General features: G+C 26.5%; 1 protein-coding gene across 1 annotated transcript; it reads right to left on the reverse strand.

Moving 5' to 3' along the window:
• Positions 1-96: 96 nt before the first annotated feature.
• LOC113560725 (lipase 3-like) lies at positions 97-16,706 on the reverse strand. Its single transcript, XM_026966774.1, has 8 exons — positions 16,554-16,706; positions 12,207-12,387; positions 12,005-12,119; positions 9,562-9,808; positions 8,345-8,503; positions 7,554-7,638; positions 1,317-1,459; positions 97-392 (listed from the first exon to the last, which is right to left on the reverse strand). The coding sequence occupies exons 1-8, from the start codon at positions 16,647-16,649 to the stop codon at positions 198-200; spliced, it is 1,221 nt and encodes a 406-aa protein (XP_026822575.1). The 5' UTR covers positions 16,650-16,706; the 3' UTR covers positions 97-197.
• Between the last annotated feature and the right edge of the window lie 2,588 nt (positions 16,707-19,294).

Here is a 19,294-nt window from a genome sequence, read left to right on the forward strand (position 1 = left end):
GTAGTAATAACTTAAACAAGATTTTATCGATACTTTGTTGTATTATGAATCATAATTCATAATTATTTATAATATTATTAAAATAAAACGATCCTCTATAATTTAACTTTGGTATAATTTATTAGAAATACATGATTGTACAAAATTTTAAAAATAAAAAAATATAATAAAATAGTTAAATATTTAACAACATATTGTCAATAATAATAATAATAACCGTATTTACTACGGCTGGGAGCAATTCTAAATTGTCTTGCAATGTTTATAACCGAATCAAATACTAATGTTTTAGCATTTGAATTAAATGCATAATCTATATGACCAAATTTATCATGAGGAATCATTATTGTTTGATAGACTTTTGGTAGAACCGAGATCAGCTTGTGTATAGTCTAAAAACAAAATAAAATTAAACAATACAGTCAGGTACTTGGTTAAAAATAAAATCATAAATTGTTGACAGGCTAGGTTAAGAGAACCAATGTTTTTGTTCTATAAGTATACGATACCTAACAATAATTTGATATCATCAATTTTTTTTAAATTATCCATAATATGACCAACTAGAACAACTAACGGTTGTTGATCGGATTAAGAATTAATCCTCTAACAATATTATTGTTATACTCCTTTTCTAATTGTGACAGTTTTTTTTATTTCATGACATAGCATTCGCATAGCCTGCTGCTTCAATATAATATAGTTTTGGATGACATGAAGATATATTATCCGTAAAATCTGATGTAGTTTGATTCTTTCCGAATTTATAATTATTCGATGAAGGTGTTGAACAAGACTCAACGTTAAATCATCGGTGATAATAAATTAATAAGATTATCTTTCATCTCAACAATTATTTTGGAAAAAATTAAAAAACTATAATATAATGTATTCAAAAATTTGTCATACCTACATTTCTCTTATCATTTTTGTTAGTTTATTATGTACTAAGGTAGGTAGTTTTTATTTAAAAAAAAACTATTCAGTGTCTTTTATTTTCTGATGTTTATGCACCTTAGACATCTATCTACTTAAAGTACCTACCTATAGTATATAGGTAATAGGTATTAGGTATACAGTATATGGTCTACAGCGTCATAGAAACTTATAAAGATTTCTACTTTTTTTCAATACCTATCTAATCCATCCAGTCCAAAAGCGGAATATTGTTCTCCGCCTAGACTATTTAAGACTGTCACGATATTAGTCATACTATTTTATAATAACAACAATATGTTCAACAAATTCAACGTTAAACTGGTATTAATTGGCGTAATGCATTTAAAAAATAAATATTTAATCGATTGACGACTTACACCATCATCTACGACCCGGTCGTTCTTGCTGTAGTACAATACAACGGGTGACGTGACCTTTCGTAGATCGTATTCCGGTGGTTTGGCCTGTCCATATTTCTTCAAATTTTTATTATGTCCTAAATCGTAATGTTGAAATTTATCTGTAAAATAGCAACGGTCTTTAGTTAATTTATTGATTATTATACGTAGGTATGTACTATGTAGTTTAATTATAATAAATTCTCATGGCGATTACCACAGTGGTGTCAAACATATAATTATAAATATTACATATTTTCATATTAATATAACAGATAGGACTGTATTATGTCCAATCTGCAATTTACTACTAGAGAACTAGGCAAATAAATATATACCGCTGCCATGCTGCATTGCTGCATCAAAACCATATTATAATACTATTTGCTATAGTAAGTATTAAGTGTTTACCTATTGGCTATGAATTATAATATACCTATTGCCGATATTTAACTATACGATGTTTTTATTGGTTCGATTTTTATATTATATTCGTCGTTTTACACACGAGCAGTAAGCGAATAAATTAAAAACCTTTTGCTCGTGTGTACTTATGTGCACTAATTGTACAGTAAGGACTTAGTTCAATTCTATCGAAATATATTCAGTTTAAATGCATTGTGTAATTGTGTTATGACATCCTCGTGACTATTATGGATGGGCTTGGGCAGTGTAATGTCTGGTGGTCCTAGCGACGAAGCCTTCCTAAATAAGGGGTAGAAACCCAAGACGTACTTTTTTCCAACATTTACGAAACCGAGTTTTATCGATTCTTCTAGAAAAAGATGTAAAGAAATCGATTGGCGTTGTTAGAATATTATCAAAACGTACTGTTTCCCGGTTAAATATTTTTAAAATCTCTGACTAATCCAAAACGAGCCTATTCCATATAATACTTAGATTTTAGATAATAAAAAATTACTTTTTCCAGTGTTATGTCAAGACGTATTATGTACTAGTGTCAATTTTGTAAGTCTAGGGTGATAAAATGTTTTTATCCAAAACGTACCTATTACATTTTGGAAGATTGTAAATTTTGAAATGCCAAAAAAATAGGATTTATACTTAAACAATAAATATATTTTGACAATAGTACGTTTTGGATTTCAATATACCCCTCAAATATAAAATTAGTACACCTCCTCAATAAAATACCCTTCTCGCATCGTGCTTATTAAATGGAGATTTGTATATTTTTAATCATTCATAAAATAATAAAATATATTAACTATTATAATTAGAGTGGCTAGATTTTAAAATTACCAAACTGGGACATTATATCGAATAAACTTTTACATAATGTAAGCTAATCATGCAACAATACAGTGTACAATGTTATTCTATGTTATATTTTACTGCTGAAAATAACCACCAGTGTAACGACTGTAACGTCCTCTTAAAGTTATCTCCTCTCAGCTTCTATTAACTGGGACAAATTTAATAACCGACCGGGACACCCGAGATTGCCGTTAAAACCAGGATGAATACATGGCTAAAATATAATTATTGGGTATAGGTAATCTAATAATATAATCTAATAATTTGTTTATTTCATATTTTATTTTAATTTAAACATTCATATTACGGCCTTGAATTATTATTCCAAGCGAATATTTTATTATCAATGATTCAGGTTTAAGAATATTTTTAATTCAAGCTTAAAAATGAGGTATCTAATTATACTAGTCTTAGTGTCTTATAATTTTATCTATAGGTATTTCATGAATGTTACAATGTACACTTCTTATAATGATAATTTATTTCAAATTACAATAATAAGACCCGTTGTAATAATAATAATATGCTAATAAAAAAAATAGTGTTTTAGCGGCATCAACCTCTACAAACAAGTTCATCAAACTAGTTATAATAAATAAACGGTTATGCTCGTGACGTTTAGTTTTCAATTATAGTAAGATTATTGTTTGTGAATGCGGAATGCCACACACCATAGTTCACAGGATATACAAGTATTGGTTCATACAATTTTAAAGAGAGGGATGTTTATAGATAGGTATATTTTGTTGTTTTGAATAATTAATTAGAATAAATAAAATTAGCCTTCTCCAGTAAAAATTGTTTATGATAAAATATCTGATTCTGATTACTGACATTAAATTGGTTTGGTAATTGAACTTCGGGTACATTATATTTATATATGTTTAATGGCATACAAAATTAAATTAAATTATAACCTCGTAACTCACAAGTTATGATGCTTTGAATGAGGTGTAGCTGAATTTATTTCGAACCAAATTTATTTGCTTACCTATGTATAATAATAATTAGTGTCGTTATAAGTTCTAATATGATTTATGACTGATGAAGTATAATAATTAATATAATAAAACATTTAAACGTGGTTACTTAGGTATAAGTTATGAGTTATAGTAATTATAAAACTTAAATAGTATTTTCGAAAAAACTAACTTGGGGGAAAAATTTACCAAATTACAAAAAAAAACTCTGAATTCAAGTCCTATAGCGAAGAATTAATCCAAATTAAATTCATTCTATACAGGTCCTTCGAATTTTAATTTTATTGTAATTGGAGCCATTGAAGCTTGGAGCAATTTAACCTATAGGTCAAACCTAAAGCAGTCAGACAATACTTATCATTTTATAAAATTTAATTTTCCACTATGAAGGGCCATCATTGTAGGACAAAAGTGAAGTTATTTATTGATTTCATATAAATAGTCAAGTAGGGCTCGGATTTATATGTAAATACATATTTTCATTGTGACATGATAAATTATTTTTGGCAAGTGATTAATTCGTTTCACAAGATTTTTAATGAAATGAGGTAAATTTGATTTTACGCATTTTTCATACTTTGTAATTAATACATTCGTTTTAAATATTTCACAATAACTCCATTTTTTTCATATTTAGAAAATATAGCACGTTGAATTCCTTTCTGGTGTATACAGCGTGTTTTTTCAGAATACAGAGTTAATGAAAAACACTCATAATTAAACCAATAGTTGAATAGATTACGATTTGTGTAGTAAAAATATTAAATAGTATAATATCGTCCGGTCGACACCACCGACCGGACGTCATACTTTTGGGCGCAGTTTAAAAAAATTTCTTGAACATTTTTAACACGTGTAAGCACAATATTGAATATTGTAATTTTTAATCAAAAGTTTTGTGTAATTTAATCTAATATTAAGTACTCATTCGTTTTATATTTTATGTCTTGATTATTGGAAAATGTTGGAAAACTTATGAAGTTGAAAAAAATATATTAAATTACATAGGTAGAAAAATTAGGACCACGTTATGCGGCAAAAAAAATTAAGTTAACCTCCTCGCAGTATCTTTTAGGTTAAGCTAGTAGGCTCAAATAATAATATACTAATATATCAATATATGCAAAAAATAAATGTGCCCAAACGTGTTATTATGAAGGGGAATATTACGCCCAAACGTTGAACGGATTTACGCCCTAAAGTGTTCTGTTTTGGGTAAATGCGCCCAGACGTATTTGGTATTTACCACACATTTTTGACGTGGCTATACGGGTTTTGCGATGAAAAACCATCGTGGCACTTAATGTGTGCTATAAACTACTATACTTCTGCCCAGCGAGAGAACACGTCGCAGACCGACCAAAATCAGTTTTTCTGCGCATTCCTCATACAATTTTAACTCGAAGTTATAAAATCTTTCAGTCGGCATAAAGCAATTTTACGACAGAATCGGCACCCTGTGTGCAATGTGTTGATTATGATATCTTATAAATGTCGATCTATGATCTATATGAAGTTAACGTCTACGGTGTGCATCTACATCTGTCATCATAGATTAAATACATTTTTTTAATTATTTTAAAATGATTTATGTATACGAATATACACGTATAGCGTATTTATAAATATATAACACAAGGCTAATAACTTCAGATGTTAAAGCCTCTTTTCTTTTCAATAAAAAAATAATTATATATATATATATATATATAACATTTCAAATAACAATAGCGTAGGGTGATCACTCAGAACTCTCGTAATATTATTGTAAATATTCTAAAAATAGACAATAAAAAATATCCGATGTCACAGGTTAGGTAATATACACACTGGTTTAAAACTAGTGATTGCAATACCTATAATTATATAGCTATTGCATTTTATTGTTGTTAATATTTTTAATAAATTAAGTATCACCGCAGAATCAACTACACATTTTATCAACAACTGTGATCAAGGTAATACATTTAACTACTTAGCAGTTGTCTGTATGACTGCATTATAATATCATTTATTTTTAAATGTTTAAATTATTTGAATTATTTGTTACATAATACATAAAAGCTTATACAACAATGCAGTCAAACGTTTATGGACTTGAAAATATTTTATATAATAACCAAGGTAATAATACAAATTATACTTAAATGATTGAATTACTTACAATATTACGCTCTTTATTTTTTTTTCTATAATTAATTAATAATTTATAACTATAACTTGTGTAAGTAGCCAATAATATAATATTCGTATTTCTTTTATATAATATTTGAATTATTTGTTACATAATATAATAATATAGAAGCTTATAGAATGCAGTTAACTTAAATGGAATTGAAAATATTTTATTGAGTAATCAAGGTAATAATATCATATTTAATAATTTAAATGTCAAATTTTACTTTGAAAGATTTTTTTATAGTTTTTTTCATTTTTTTTTTTTATATATACTTGTTGCTAGATATAAGTCAGAGGGTTATAGTTAATTGGACAACATTTTGATAGTAGTTTAAAAAACAGTCAAGTTAATCACAATTAATATAATTTATTAATTTCTTTTTAATTTTTAATTTTTTTTAGATTCCAGATCTGATGATACATTGGAATAAATCAGACGACATTTTAATTTGAGTTTATCAAATTATCAATAAAACATTGAAATAATCGAATAAGTACTACCTATAACATTTATATTTTTAGTAAATATTATTTTATTTTTGGAATTCAGTATTTTTAGTAATGTTGTGACCACTTTTACAGAATTTGTCAATTTAAAAAATATGTTCTTGAATAGATTTACAATTTAAGTACATACTTAAAATCTTTTGTGGGAACATTCCCATAGAATGATTTTGAGGAAAACTTACAAAATTATGAATATAAACTCATAATAGTAATAATAGTAAAATGTAACTACTAACTACTAACTAGTAATTATCTACAAATATGTTGAATTTTTTTAGGCTAATTTTATACAATCAGTTGGTGGAACAAACAAGAACTTCATGAAAAATATATTTTCAAGATTATTTAAAAATCATCTATTATATGTTCTTAAACTGGATTTAAGAATAATTTTCGATTAGATAATCTTTAAATAATGAAGATAGTAAAACATAATTATTTATTGTATTTATCTATTTAATGTATGTATAACGACTTGATAACATGATAATATTAAAATGTTAGAAATCGCTTATGATAATTAATAAACGACAATAGTTTTAAGTGTCACCTATAAAATGGAAGTCAACGTTTGCACGCAAAAAAAAAAAACAGCAAGCATTGAAGTGTGAATTTATTGAAATACTTTGTATAATAAGATTAGGTAAGTTAATAAACTATTATAAATAATATGATTAGGTATTTATCTAATGGCGTAACTCAGAGTAAATTATAAATTATACAGAGATACTGTTTAAAATCATATTTCATAACATAGTAGAGGCTCTTCTCATTCCCCAATGTATTCTGCACTAATATGATTATAATTTTGAACACATAATCTTGGATTCTTAGAAAATAATAACACACGCTAACCGAGTCAATTATATCAAGTGTATCGGCCAGTATAGATATTTATTAATATTTAAAAAAAATTAAAAGATCCTACAGTTAAATGTATAAATAATAATTCACCTAAAAATGGATAATATAATATCCTAGTCCTAAAATATAAGTAATTTAATTTCCTAAATAAAATATTAATACCTACTTATTTTAAATGAAGAATTTCAAAATTAGGTAACTTTATTTTGCGGAGAAAATATCATAATGTTGATAATAACGATTAAGTGTCATAACACTATTCTTAGTTACGATGTAATAAACAAAATAAGCTTTTGCCCCAAATATTTTCTAAGCTGTTATACTGTATAGCAGTTACCTATAGTCTGATGGTACGCATAACGTATATTAAAGTGAATATTACATATTTATTATAATTATCTATACTTACTGGCTTTGATCATTTGAAGTAAATGGTCTATGCTGTTCAACGATACACCCGCCCTCGAATAAGTTAATTTAAAATCTAAGTCCGTCTGAAATTACATAAAATTGTTAAGTAGGTAATGTATTAAAGTAGGTATAAATGGCCATATGCCCCATGGATAAATGAGAATAGTTACTCGTATTACTAATTACCTATCGAAATAAATTCTATCAAACCTAACCAATGTCCAATGTAATAGGTACCCAAGGCCGAATAATATTGAATGAGTCCATGCTATTTGTATACATTTGAATAGAATCTAATTTATTATGTATTAATATCTTTGAATTGAGTTTATATGGATACTATATCGTAATTATCTACATAGACTATGCTGGTGGATTTTAAGATAGGCTCATATTTTAGAAAACTACGAACATACATTTTGTTTTTGCTTTTGATGCAGGTATATAAACTGACCACCATTAAATATATTAGGTATATTGGTCTTACACGCTAGCATCCAATATTCTGACATATTTGTATAGCAAAAATTAGTAAGGTTTAAGCAAACAAATCTAAGCTTTTTTAGAATAATAATATACTGATAGGTATGGTATACAGAATTAACGACTTGGTGGTATAATAAAATGAGTGCATGCAATTTGTACATTTCGTAGTTATTACGGACTATTATAAAAAAAAATGTTTTATTATATACGTAGTTTTCACACCGTTCAAATAATAATACGAATACACAATTACATTAAGTTTGAGTATGACCTGCTAAAAATGATGACTTATAAGATACTTACAGTAGAGTTTCCAGAAGTATCGAATCCAAATAATTCAGTCAGCAAAGTTACGCATGCCTTTAAAAAAATTGATTTTTTATTACAAAACAGCGATATGGAATTCATTGACCACTTGTTCCTTGCAAATAATTCATGATTCTTGATGCTTCGTGATATTGCCTGTAAAATAATGGCGTGTATTGCAATTATTATAATTTTATTCAAACTTATAAAATGTTAGTATAAAAATATTATTATCATACTGCGTGTCGACGTATCAACCTTAAGTCGTCAGTCGAAATACAATATAGGTGACTCGAATAGATTTAACAATAGATTATATGAGTATAATCAGTTATTGAAAAATGTACTAAATTCTTTGGTTATTACTATTGGTTTAATTTAATGTTGACAAATTCCGTTATGTCACTAAAGGTGTCGCCGTGTTGTTCTATTATCAATTTCACTTATGTCATTAATAAATTAATTCTTGAGTTAATAAATAGCAAAAAAAGATTTAGATGTCATATTTAGCCCGACATTTTATTTTAGCTCCCGCATTTAAGCGATGTGTTGTTGTAAACCTCTGGAGACACATAATGGTTATTATTATGTGACACGCTTGTATAAATAATTCAAATTGTCTGTTTCACTTAAGGCTATTTACTATTCTCTTGTTAGATCTCTTAGAGTATGCTTCAGTACTCTACTACTTTGGGACCCTATTATAACAGTGGATTTTTCTCGCATAAAAGTGTTTAAAGGTGATTTTAAAGCTTTGCATAATATTTTATTCTAAATGTTGAACACCCTCTGTACGACTGGCAATACCAATTCTATATAAATTCAGTATAATCACTTTAGTAGATAAATGAGAGTTGAAGTTAACTTATTATTTTCGCAAATCATAATTTTGATGGAAATATTGATTTTACCTTTTCAAATAAATCATCTTAAAATTTCTTCCTGCCTCAGTCTCGCTAAGCCGTACTCCCCATTTCACATACAATAATAATTATATAATATAAATAGCTGATTACTTATCAATTAGCAAAAAAAAAACAAAAACATCCAAACTCCTTACTTATATATAAAGGAAAAAACAATTGATTGGGATAATAATAATAATTATTACTATGAGTTTTGAGTGTTAAAGGGATCATCACTATATATGCATTATGCATATAATATGCCACTGTCGATAAACCGAAAAAATGGATATAGATAAAATGACTGACCAAGTAAAATTCTCCGAACTGTATGCCAATCCGTAACAGAAGAGATTTGATGTTGGTGAACGCCAAGAATGGAGCCATGTGATAGCTAACAATGATTTTATCGTTATACTCAGGTCTTGAGGACGCGGTGGCAAACAAAATGGCACTGCTCAACGAGTACGTCACTAGGTACATTTTATCGTACTCCGTATTGTTGCACACGTAATCCATCATAGCCGGGACATCGTAATATGCCCATTCGTCAATGCTGCGGGAAAAAAAAATTATTAAAATAATTATTTAAATAAATATTATGTGGATAAAGTCGATTCGTGATAAATCGAAAACTTTAATAAAACAAATAATTTTCTGACCCCTTGCAGTGTTCATGAGTTATATGTGAAGTACCTATACAATAATTCGAAAAAATATAAGCCGACTTTATATTTTTACCCGTTTGCGATTTAGTTATCATAGTTAATTGTTGTAGGGTGATTTTGGTCCACCGCCCACTGATTTCAGTAGTCTATTTCTACTAGTAGGTATATTGGGCCAATAAATACACGAGCCGCAGGGTGATAATTTATTATATGTAATAATATTATTTATATTTAAGTCTTGACATTGGATTTGAAAGTATCGTATTATTGAAAAATAGCGACTGTTGTATAACAAGAAATTACAACAAAATAGAATTAATTACCTGTGTAATAATGCTTGTTTTAAACAAAATACATTAGGTAGGTACACGGGTAATTAATTACATATTTTGTCAGTTACTATATATTCATTTCTATTAGATAATTTAGATCCTGTGTATATACTATATATAATTATAAATATAAAGATACAGATATATAGTACTCACTGAGTATACTATACTCGATATAATCTAGGTACGCCTGTTTCCATGGCTACTATATAGATAAATACGTAACTATTATTGGTAACCTATTTATTATGTAAAATTGATTTTTAAATGCTCATTATCATTTTACACGCGTTCTTCATTTTTAGTATAATTTATAAGTAACACTGGTCGTTTGAAGGACTGGTATTGGAAGGAGAACCAACAATTATCGAATCAATGACTATAACTCTGGGGTCCTTAATCCAAGCTCAATACTAACGACACGTAATACATGTATGGTTATATATGTTATGTAACCCCTAAATTTTGATGACATGATCATTAAATTATATTGTTTATACAACGGTTTTCGGCTATATATATACATATTTTAATTTTATATTACCTATACATAAAAACCAGACACATGCGTCGTGCAACATTAAAATGGTATACCAAATCATACAAAGTAAAATGTATACTACTAATTAATTATACTAATGGTTTAGTTTGTAGGTACCCGAAATCGGAGTATGTAAATTGTGTCTCCGAAGAAAGGTCAGTCGTATTCTGTGTAAATTGAGGCTAAGGATTTTTGAAACATACGTGAATTGCATCCCGGGACTTAAAAAAAATATGCTAATAACTAATAAACAACAAAATAACAATGTTTTTTTCAAGAAAAAAAAATAATTATAATACACTAGTACACTACTGGACATATTTAATATGGCGTGATATATTTTTTTGAAAGACCAGGGAATAAAAATAGCAAAATTTTTTATGAAAAAATATAAAATTATATAATTAATTATTATTATTATAATTGTAAATTATATACAAGACAAAATTAAAGAATAGCAAAACAAAAAAAATATTAGTTTATAGTTACGTAATATATGTGCATAAAACACATATACGTGTATAAAGGCCCACACGAAAATATAGGTACTACAAGCGTACACACGTCGATATACGATATATTATTGAGTATATAATTATTATGTTACATTGTATATACATCATACAACTTATAATTGCTAGGCACCAATTTTTGTTTACGTAAGACCAAATAAAAGCGAGATCACAATCAAAAAGAAAAAAAATCAACAAAAATCGATCGAATCTGAAATACTATTTACAATAGTCGTGTAAAGTTCTATAAGCACCTATATATACTATATATTATCCAGAGACAGACATAACTATTATTATCACACAGCTATACGTATATAATATACCTAGTTATGATCTGCAACGTTCTATACTATCATTAAACGAAGAGAATAATATGATAGATAATTAGAAACTTTTTGAACTTTTTAAACAATAAGCTTGAATTCGTGAAATATGTATCTATATGTGAAAAAGAGCAATACAACTATAAAACGACCAATTATATAACCAATAATTAGTATAATATCACTTGAAATCAAAAATTGAAGAATTTGATTTTGTCAATTGTACGCATTTTGTGGTCTACCCAATCAAATAGGGATGATATGAATATATATACATACATATATATGATTCGAATGTATGTTTCTCTGCATTATTGAACTTAAAAATATATATTTTCATTTATAATATAACACAGTAAACTTTGTTATTTACCTGAATTTCCAATACCGTGGATCAGTTGCATTGAGGTGTGTGTGATTCTTAGAATATTCGTTCCCTCTAAAATCGCCCAACCAGACATCGTAGCCATTGTTAACTAAAATTGAGGCTGCAAAAACCAAAACAGAATTATATTTTGGTTTTTATCAAACACTGTAATGTTATCATTTATCAGACTACTTTTAGTGTTACATACGTAAATCGTGATTGCTGTCTCTTAAAAACCATTGATCGGATGCTCCCATAAATGCATGGAGAAGCAAAAATGGCGGACCACCGCGGCCTTTGATGCGAAATAAATTAATTAAATATCCATCTTCGGTTATTACTGAATGCTTACTATAGGATTGATGACCATGGTTTTCAATGAGTTTACCCTATGAAAGTTATCTACAGTATAGTCTAATTTACAGTCATGTAGTATAGTTTATATTTTATAATAATATATACTATAGTATATAAATAAATTCGTTCCAACCATTGAAATCCTATAATATAATATTATAGGGGATTTCAATCGTTGGAACGAATTTATTTATTTTTACCCAAAAATCATTATTAAACGTAGCTTTTTAAGCGTACTTCAGTATACCAATATGCATATATTTGTAATATAATTTCATTTTTTATAGACTAATTAAATAATTAAATTATTAATCTTTAATACATAATTTAATTGTTTTATAGACTGCAGAAGTGCAAGTGTCAATATTAATGTTAGATGTAGTATGGAAACATAAAAGCTTATTATTTTCAAAGGTTTTAAGTTAAAAAATTTCTACAACTGATGATGATTTCTATTTGAAAATTTGATATAATTTGTACTTTGAAGGGTCACGCATTTAAATTTTAAATAGTGAAAAAATCATATAGTGAGGTAAACATCTCCTATGTGTGTGTGTGTGTGTGTGAACCTAACTAATATAACATTATTATGTATTATGTTTTGGATAAACATTTGTGCAATCTATGTTATATATATATAATGGTAATATAAAAAAATGTCTCCAGAAATAAAAGTTGATATAGGTACATTGTTTCCGCTCACAAATGTTTTTTGTGTTTAGATCCAACGATTTATCAAATATTCATATGCATTTCGTTAACTTACTCAATATAATGAGGAAGGTACACTCAAAATGGTTTACACATTAAAACATAATCCTCGATATTTAGTTCAAATTTATTTAAAAACTATTATAAATCAATTCCGGAAAAATTAAACATAATAATTTTAAATACTAAGTCGTAGGTATGTATAATACTCATATATATATTAGATGGTATAAAGTATAAATATTATAGTTGTTGTTATTGAAATCAACTTGAATTATTCATCATGCTTTACAGTATTTTATTTAGTTTTAAACGATATACAGTTAAAATCACTTAAATATTACAAACTAAATAGTTGAGAAAAATATCGATTTATTTTTATAGTGCTGAATATTAAAAAAGTGGGCAAGCGGGTATCGCTCTGCTGTACAGTAGAGATGGAGAGTAGGTCACTGGTGATAATGGATGTGTTAAATTTGAATGCAATGACGGGTATCATTGTATACAAAAAACGATTCTGAACGGAGATGATTTGTCAGTCGATGATAATTAGTTGGATATATTATATTATTACCTGTATTTAAATTGTAATATATCGTTATTTTACACGATTACGTAAAAAATTAAATTTCATACGCTCATAAAATGTTTTCTATATTGACGCTGGAATTTTTTTTTTACAGTTACTTGAAGGAAAACTTATGGATAACCTTGTATTGGATTTTTGAACCTCAAGTATAAATCACAAAAATTTTATGATTTTTCAACTTCAAAATTCCTTGCCAATTTTTGCGATTTTGATATATTTCGTAAACACATGAACTTTAAATGCTTATAAACAAAAATTGTGACTAACGATTTTTGATTTTTTTTACTACGATAAGCACAACTTATAATAAAGTTTGTATACAATTTTAAAGATTTTTTGGATAGCCAAATTTTATATCGGAATTTTAAGAAAAAAACTTAGAAAAGTCGAAAATTTCAATTGTCTATAAGTAGCTTAAAAAAGGTCAAAATATTTTGAAACATTAATCTTAAATAGATAACCATAATATAAACATTTGGTGAAAATTTAAAGTATTTACAATGATTCGTTTTTGAGTTACAGCAAAATTAAAAAAATCGATTTTGTCGAAAAGTGGTTATGCGTAAAAATTCCCGTTTTTCCGTTATTTTTTCAGTGTTTCTTCCGACGCTTTGAAAACTACTCGAAAATTTTTTACTTTTGACCACCAAAAGTACCAACTAGATGAATTTTCCTTTTCAAAGAGGGGTTGAAGTCAAAAATCGAAGCATTATTACTATTCCAAAATGTGATGACAGACAAAAAAAGATAAAAAAAAAAAAATAACACACATCATTGTAAAATCAATACATTCATCACTTTGTTCAGAATCTAAAATTAAGAGATTATGTAGATAATAATGATGTATATTTATATAAATATTTCGGTTTATATAAGTGACTCGGCAGTGAGAATATTATAAGATAATATACCTATATGTATTTAGGCAGTATTGTAATTTTGTGGGTATTCATACATTTATAATGCAAATCAATTTTCATGGTTACAAGTTATTAAAATTGATTTTTAAATTCGTCATATAAATCTTATTTTTGATTGATTATTATAATTATCTTATAATACGTGTATTAATATTATTATTATTATTTTTACATCTATCGTTAAATTCGGTTTTTTGTTTTATTCTTTGAATGCAGTGAAATCATAGTATGATCTTAGTGCTTCAAACTTTTTAAGTACTTAAATTGTAAAAAATATTTGTAACCATGAATATTCATGATATCTATGACAATATTTAAAATTCAGTCGTTGATAGTATAGTATTATTTAATCAAAGTATATTTAGTTCAAAGATGGAATTGTTTCACAACAATAACATAGTATTTTTTATTAACGCACTGGCGACCGGTAAACAATCATTATAATATTATAAATTATAATCATAATTAATTATATAATATAGGATTATATTTATAATGAATATGATATTGATTATCGCATCATTCACATCTATCCAACTTTAAAATTGAGTGTAAAAACAAAGTAAATATGTCTAGGAATGCAATAAATATTTTCATGACATAATATAACTATAGATAATATTATATATAAATAAGATTATTATTTTAAAAGTTGACACTCATATACAAGTATTAATGTTTATGGACATCTTAAGATTCTGAACTGGGTGATGGGTATCTATATTGATTTTACAATGATATGTGATTTTTTTAATTTTTTTAATATTTGTGTCTGTCATCGCATTTTGAAGAAGTGCTTTGGTTTTTGACTTCAGCCCCGTTTCTAAAAGTAAAATGAATCTAGTTAATACTTTGGGGGATCAAAAGTAAAAAATTTCCAATAGTTTAAAAAGCGATAGGAATAACCCTAAAAAAGTATCGGAAAAACGGGAATTTTTACGCATAACAAATTATCGACAAAATCGATTTTTATATTTTACTGTAACTCAAAAATGAATCATTGTAAATATTCGAAATGTTTGTATTAGCATTATCTATTTACGATTGAATTTTCAAAATATTTTGACTTTTAAGCTATTTATAGACAATTGAAATTTTTGATTTTTCTAATTTTTTTTTTTAAATGTTAATAAAAAAAATTTGGCATTCTAAAAAATCTTTACAATTTAATACAAGGCTTATTATAATTTGTACTTATCATAGTACAAAAAAATCAAAAATCGTGTGTCACAATTTTTGTTTATAAGCGTTTAAAGTTCAAATGTTTACGAATTATGTCAAATTTTCGACAATTGCAAGGAATTTTAAAGTTGAAAATTCATAAAATGTTTGTAATATATACACTTAAGATTAAAAACTCAATACAAGGTGGTTCTCCATAAATTTTTCTTTAAATAACTTTAAAAGAAAACTTTAACGACAATAACACAAAAAATTTTATGAGCGTATGAAATTTAATTTTTTACGAAATTGTGTATAATTATAATTTTTACCTTTCTGAAAGACAATAACAGCATATATTTTTCATTTACTAATCTGAAGGAGAATATTTTTCCGAGAATTTCAATGTAACTAAAATTTCGAACAAATTGTTATTATTTTAATTATAATTTTTAAGTATTTAAAGTTTATATGAGTGGTGTGGAGAGTAGGTATTTCAAGTGAGGAGTCCTTAAAGAAATATTGGTTCACTCTGCTATATTTTAAATACATATTTCTAAGTTTTAACTATAATTAACTATTTGTTTAAAATTCGGTCTTCATATATTAAAAATCGCAGAAAATTATAAATTATAAAAATAAACAAAAGTTATGATTGAAAAAAATTAACAAGAAAAATCGTAGAAATATTTTCATATTTTTTTTTCAAAAACGTAATTTTTACGATTTGAAATAATGAAAAAAATATATATTTCCAAAACGTTAACATTTTAGAGAGTTAATCTTAAAAATAGTTTCCATATATATTGTCACTCACTGTATTCAAGACACCGAAGGCTGATCCTCGAACAATCAACGAGTAAAACGTCAAAAGACCCGCGACAATCGCACCGGCCGATGGACATGGCACCATCGCACGTGCAACGCTAACGCGGGTAGCAAACGTACTCGGACGGATCCACTATTTTTATATTATTACTAAACTCGCAGCATTATTCAGCTGTACGATCGTAATCATGTTTTTAGGAGCGATTTGCAGAGGTGGATCCGACTAATCCGAGACTTCGACGGTGGGGGCAGTTAAAAATTTATCGTCTACATCCATATTACTATTATGCATTAGCGATTAGCCCCTTCCAATGGAAGGTTAATGTCACGAATTTTATGAAAACTTTTCGATTTATTCCCATATTACATTATCGTTATTATTATTATAATCGACAAGCATCATATTACTATATCAAATTATTATTTGTTATCTACTATCGGTTTTCAAGTTAAAATTATGTAAGTAATCAGGTATATATACTTTTGTAAACCGGCTGACCGTATAGGTATTATTTATAATGGATTTATTTTCAGGGAATTATGTCCGTTATGTGTATGCTAAATAGTATAATATACCTACCAAGTTACTATATACTTTATATAGTTACTATAGTTAATATCATGATTTATAAATCATAGCGTATTTTTTAAAACGTTTGACTAATTAATTTGCTCTATGATGTGAATAGGTGCTAAAGTGGGCTGAAATTACCGGCATTTTTCGGGATATTAAATCATTAGGGTGGGTCCATTTTCTTCCAAAAACGAGATACCGTTTTCCTCCACTGTCCATTTTCTTCCAAAAAAATAAAAAATAATTCTTGACCATTCACTTCCAATAAATAAAATAATAAAATCGTCATTCGCTGTCAGAATGTTAGATTAAAGATAAAATAACAAATTAAATATTTCAAGAATAATTATAATATAAAATACACTGTATGCGCCGAACTTGGCGGGTGGCTAAAAACAGAATGAACATAATAAAAAAATACGTACGTCGATAAAGATGCATCAATCAATAAATGAAATAATAATAAAAAATTAGATAAGAATTGATAATGAGTGGTTGATGATAATGCAACCAGACAATATGTAAAATGTAAAATATAGTAAAATCACTACAGTATATAATATTATATTTTTTTATAATTATAGGACATTTTAAGCAACAAATGAATACCTGTTTAAAGAAAATAAAAATTAGACATAATATGAATAATTATTTTACTTTTTGTAATTACATACCTAGAAATCAAGAGACCAGAATTTAATCAACAGATACCCGCAAAATGTGATCCCAGACATATTCTATCTTTGTAATTCGGAACGCAATACTACAACTATGGCTTAACTATTGGAAGAAAATAGACATAATTTTAGTCAAAAATAACGTGGAGGAAAATGAAAACCAACCTTTTTTTTTTTTTGAGGAAAATGGACAGTGGAGGAAAACGGTATCTTGTTTTTGGAAAAAAATGGCCAATCATTAGATAAGTTTATTTTTTTTATTAATTTATGTTTTAATTTGTTAGAAAATGTATTTAATATTTGTGTTAAATATTTCAAGACAAGCAAGTGGGATAACAACCTTAATGTTACACTTAAACCTAAAACATATTATTCATATTATAGAGTAATACATTTTAGAATACGTTACTTACATACAATTTTAAATTATATGACAATATGAGAATGTATGTTAAAATCTTATATACATTTTTTAAACAATATATGATAACTTGGTTTATTTAAATGTATATTATACGTGATTCAAAATTGATGTTACAGCCATTTTATCATATAAATATTAATAATAGAAAAAAAGTTTTAATACAAAAGATTTTTATTTAGAAATATCAAAAATTATAAGTAATTTTTATATTTTTTTTTTACAATATTTCAGGGGGAGGGACAACTTGAGAAACTAAAATGAGAACCTATAATTTTCTTGCAATAATAATGCGAAGAATGTTTTCGAACTATTTGGATATATAAAAATCAAAATTCGAACGAGTAGCTACAATGAGTTATAAGTATTTAATGTTAATAGATAAACATTTTACGGGGTATCTCTGTATCATTCCACTCTGCTCATATATACTTTAAATACTTATAACTCGTAAATAATTATTACTTGCCCAAATTTTTATTTTTGTGTATTCAAATATTCCGAAATAAATTCTGCACATTAAGATTGCAAGAAAATTATAGGTTCCTTTTCGAGTTTCTAAAATTGACCCCCCTCCCCTAAAATATTGTAAAAAAAAATATAAAAATTACTTATCATTTTTGGTATTTCTAGATAAATAACGTTTGTATTAAATATTTTTCTCTATTATTCATATTTATGTGATAAAATGGTTGGACAGGTACACATTATATAACTTTAAGTTAAAACTTTGATCCTACTCTAATATTATTGAAAAATTGGCAATAGAAAATAATATAATTATTATCAATTATTTTTTAATCTAATAAGTATTATAACGATAAACTAATCCCAATACATTTTATCATAGTAAGCTATAAAAAAATAATATTTTTTCGATCCTATATTTTAGTTTTTTCCTTAAGTGCTTGTTGGGTGCTTATAACTTTATAAGTGTTTTCAAAATAATCAGTTTAAAATATTAAAAATATTATCTTTTATTAAAAACATACGTAGTATAAATTAATTGTATCTTTAAATGTTACCAAATTACCAATTTGTATAACCTAACCAGTCAG

This window comes from Rhopalosiphum maidis, chromosome 1 (assembly GCF_003676215.2).
Source record: "Rhopalosiphum maidis isolate BTI-1 chromosome 1, ASM367621v3, whole genome shotgun sequence".
Classification (NCBI taxonomy): Eukaryota; Metazoa; Arthropoda; class Insecta; order Hemiptera; family Aphididae; genus Rhopalosiphum; species Rhopalosiphum maidis.

Bases quoted from the DNA above. Each gene is read 5' to 3' on its own strand.
- LOC113560725 (XM_026966774.1), bottom strand. From the start codon at position 16,649: ATGGTGCCATGTCCATCGGCCGGTGCGATTGTCGCGGGTCTTTTGACG. The intron at 12,388-16,553 runs GTGAGTGACAAT...TAACTTTCATAG, and splicing joins CCTTCGGTGTCTTGAATACA to GGTAAACTCATTGAAAACCA. The intron at 7,639-8,344 runs GTAAGTATCTTA...ATGTAATTTCAG, and splicing joins ATACTTCTGGAAACTCTACT to ACGGACTTAGATTTTAAATT.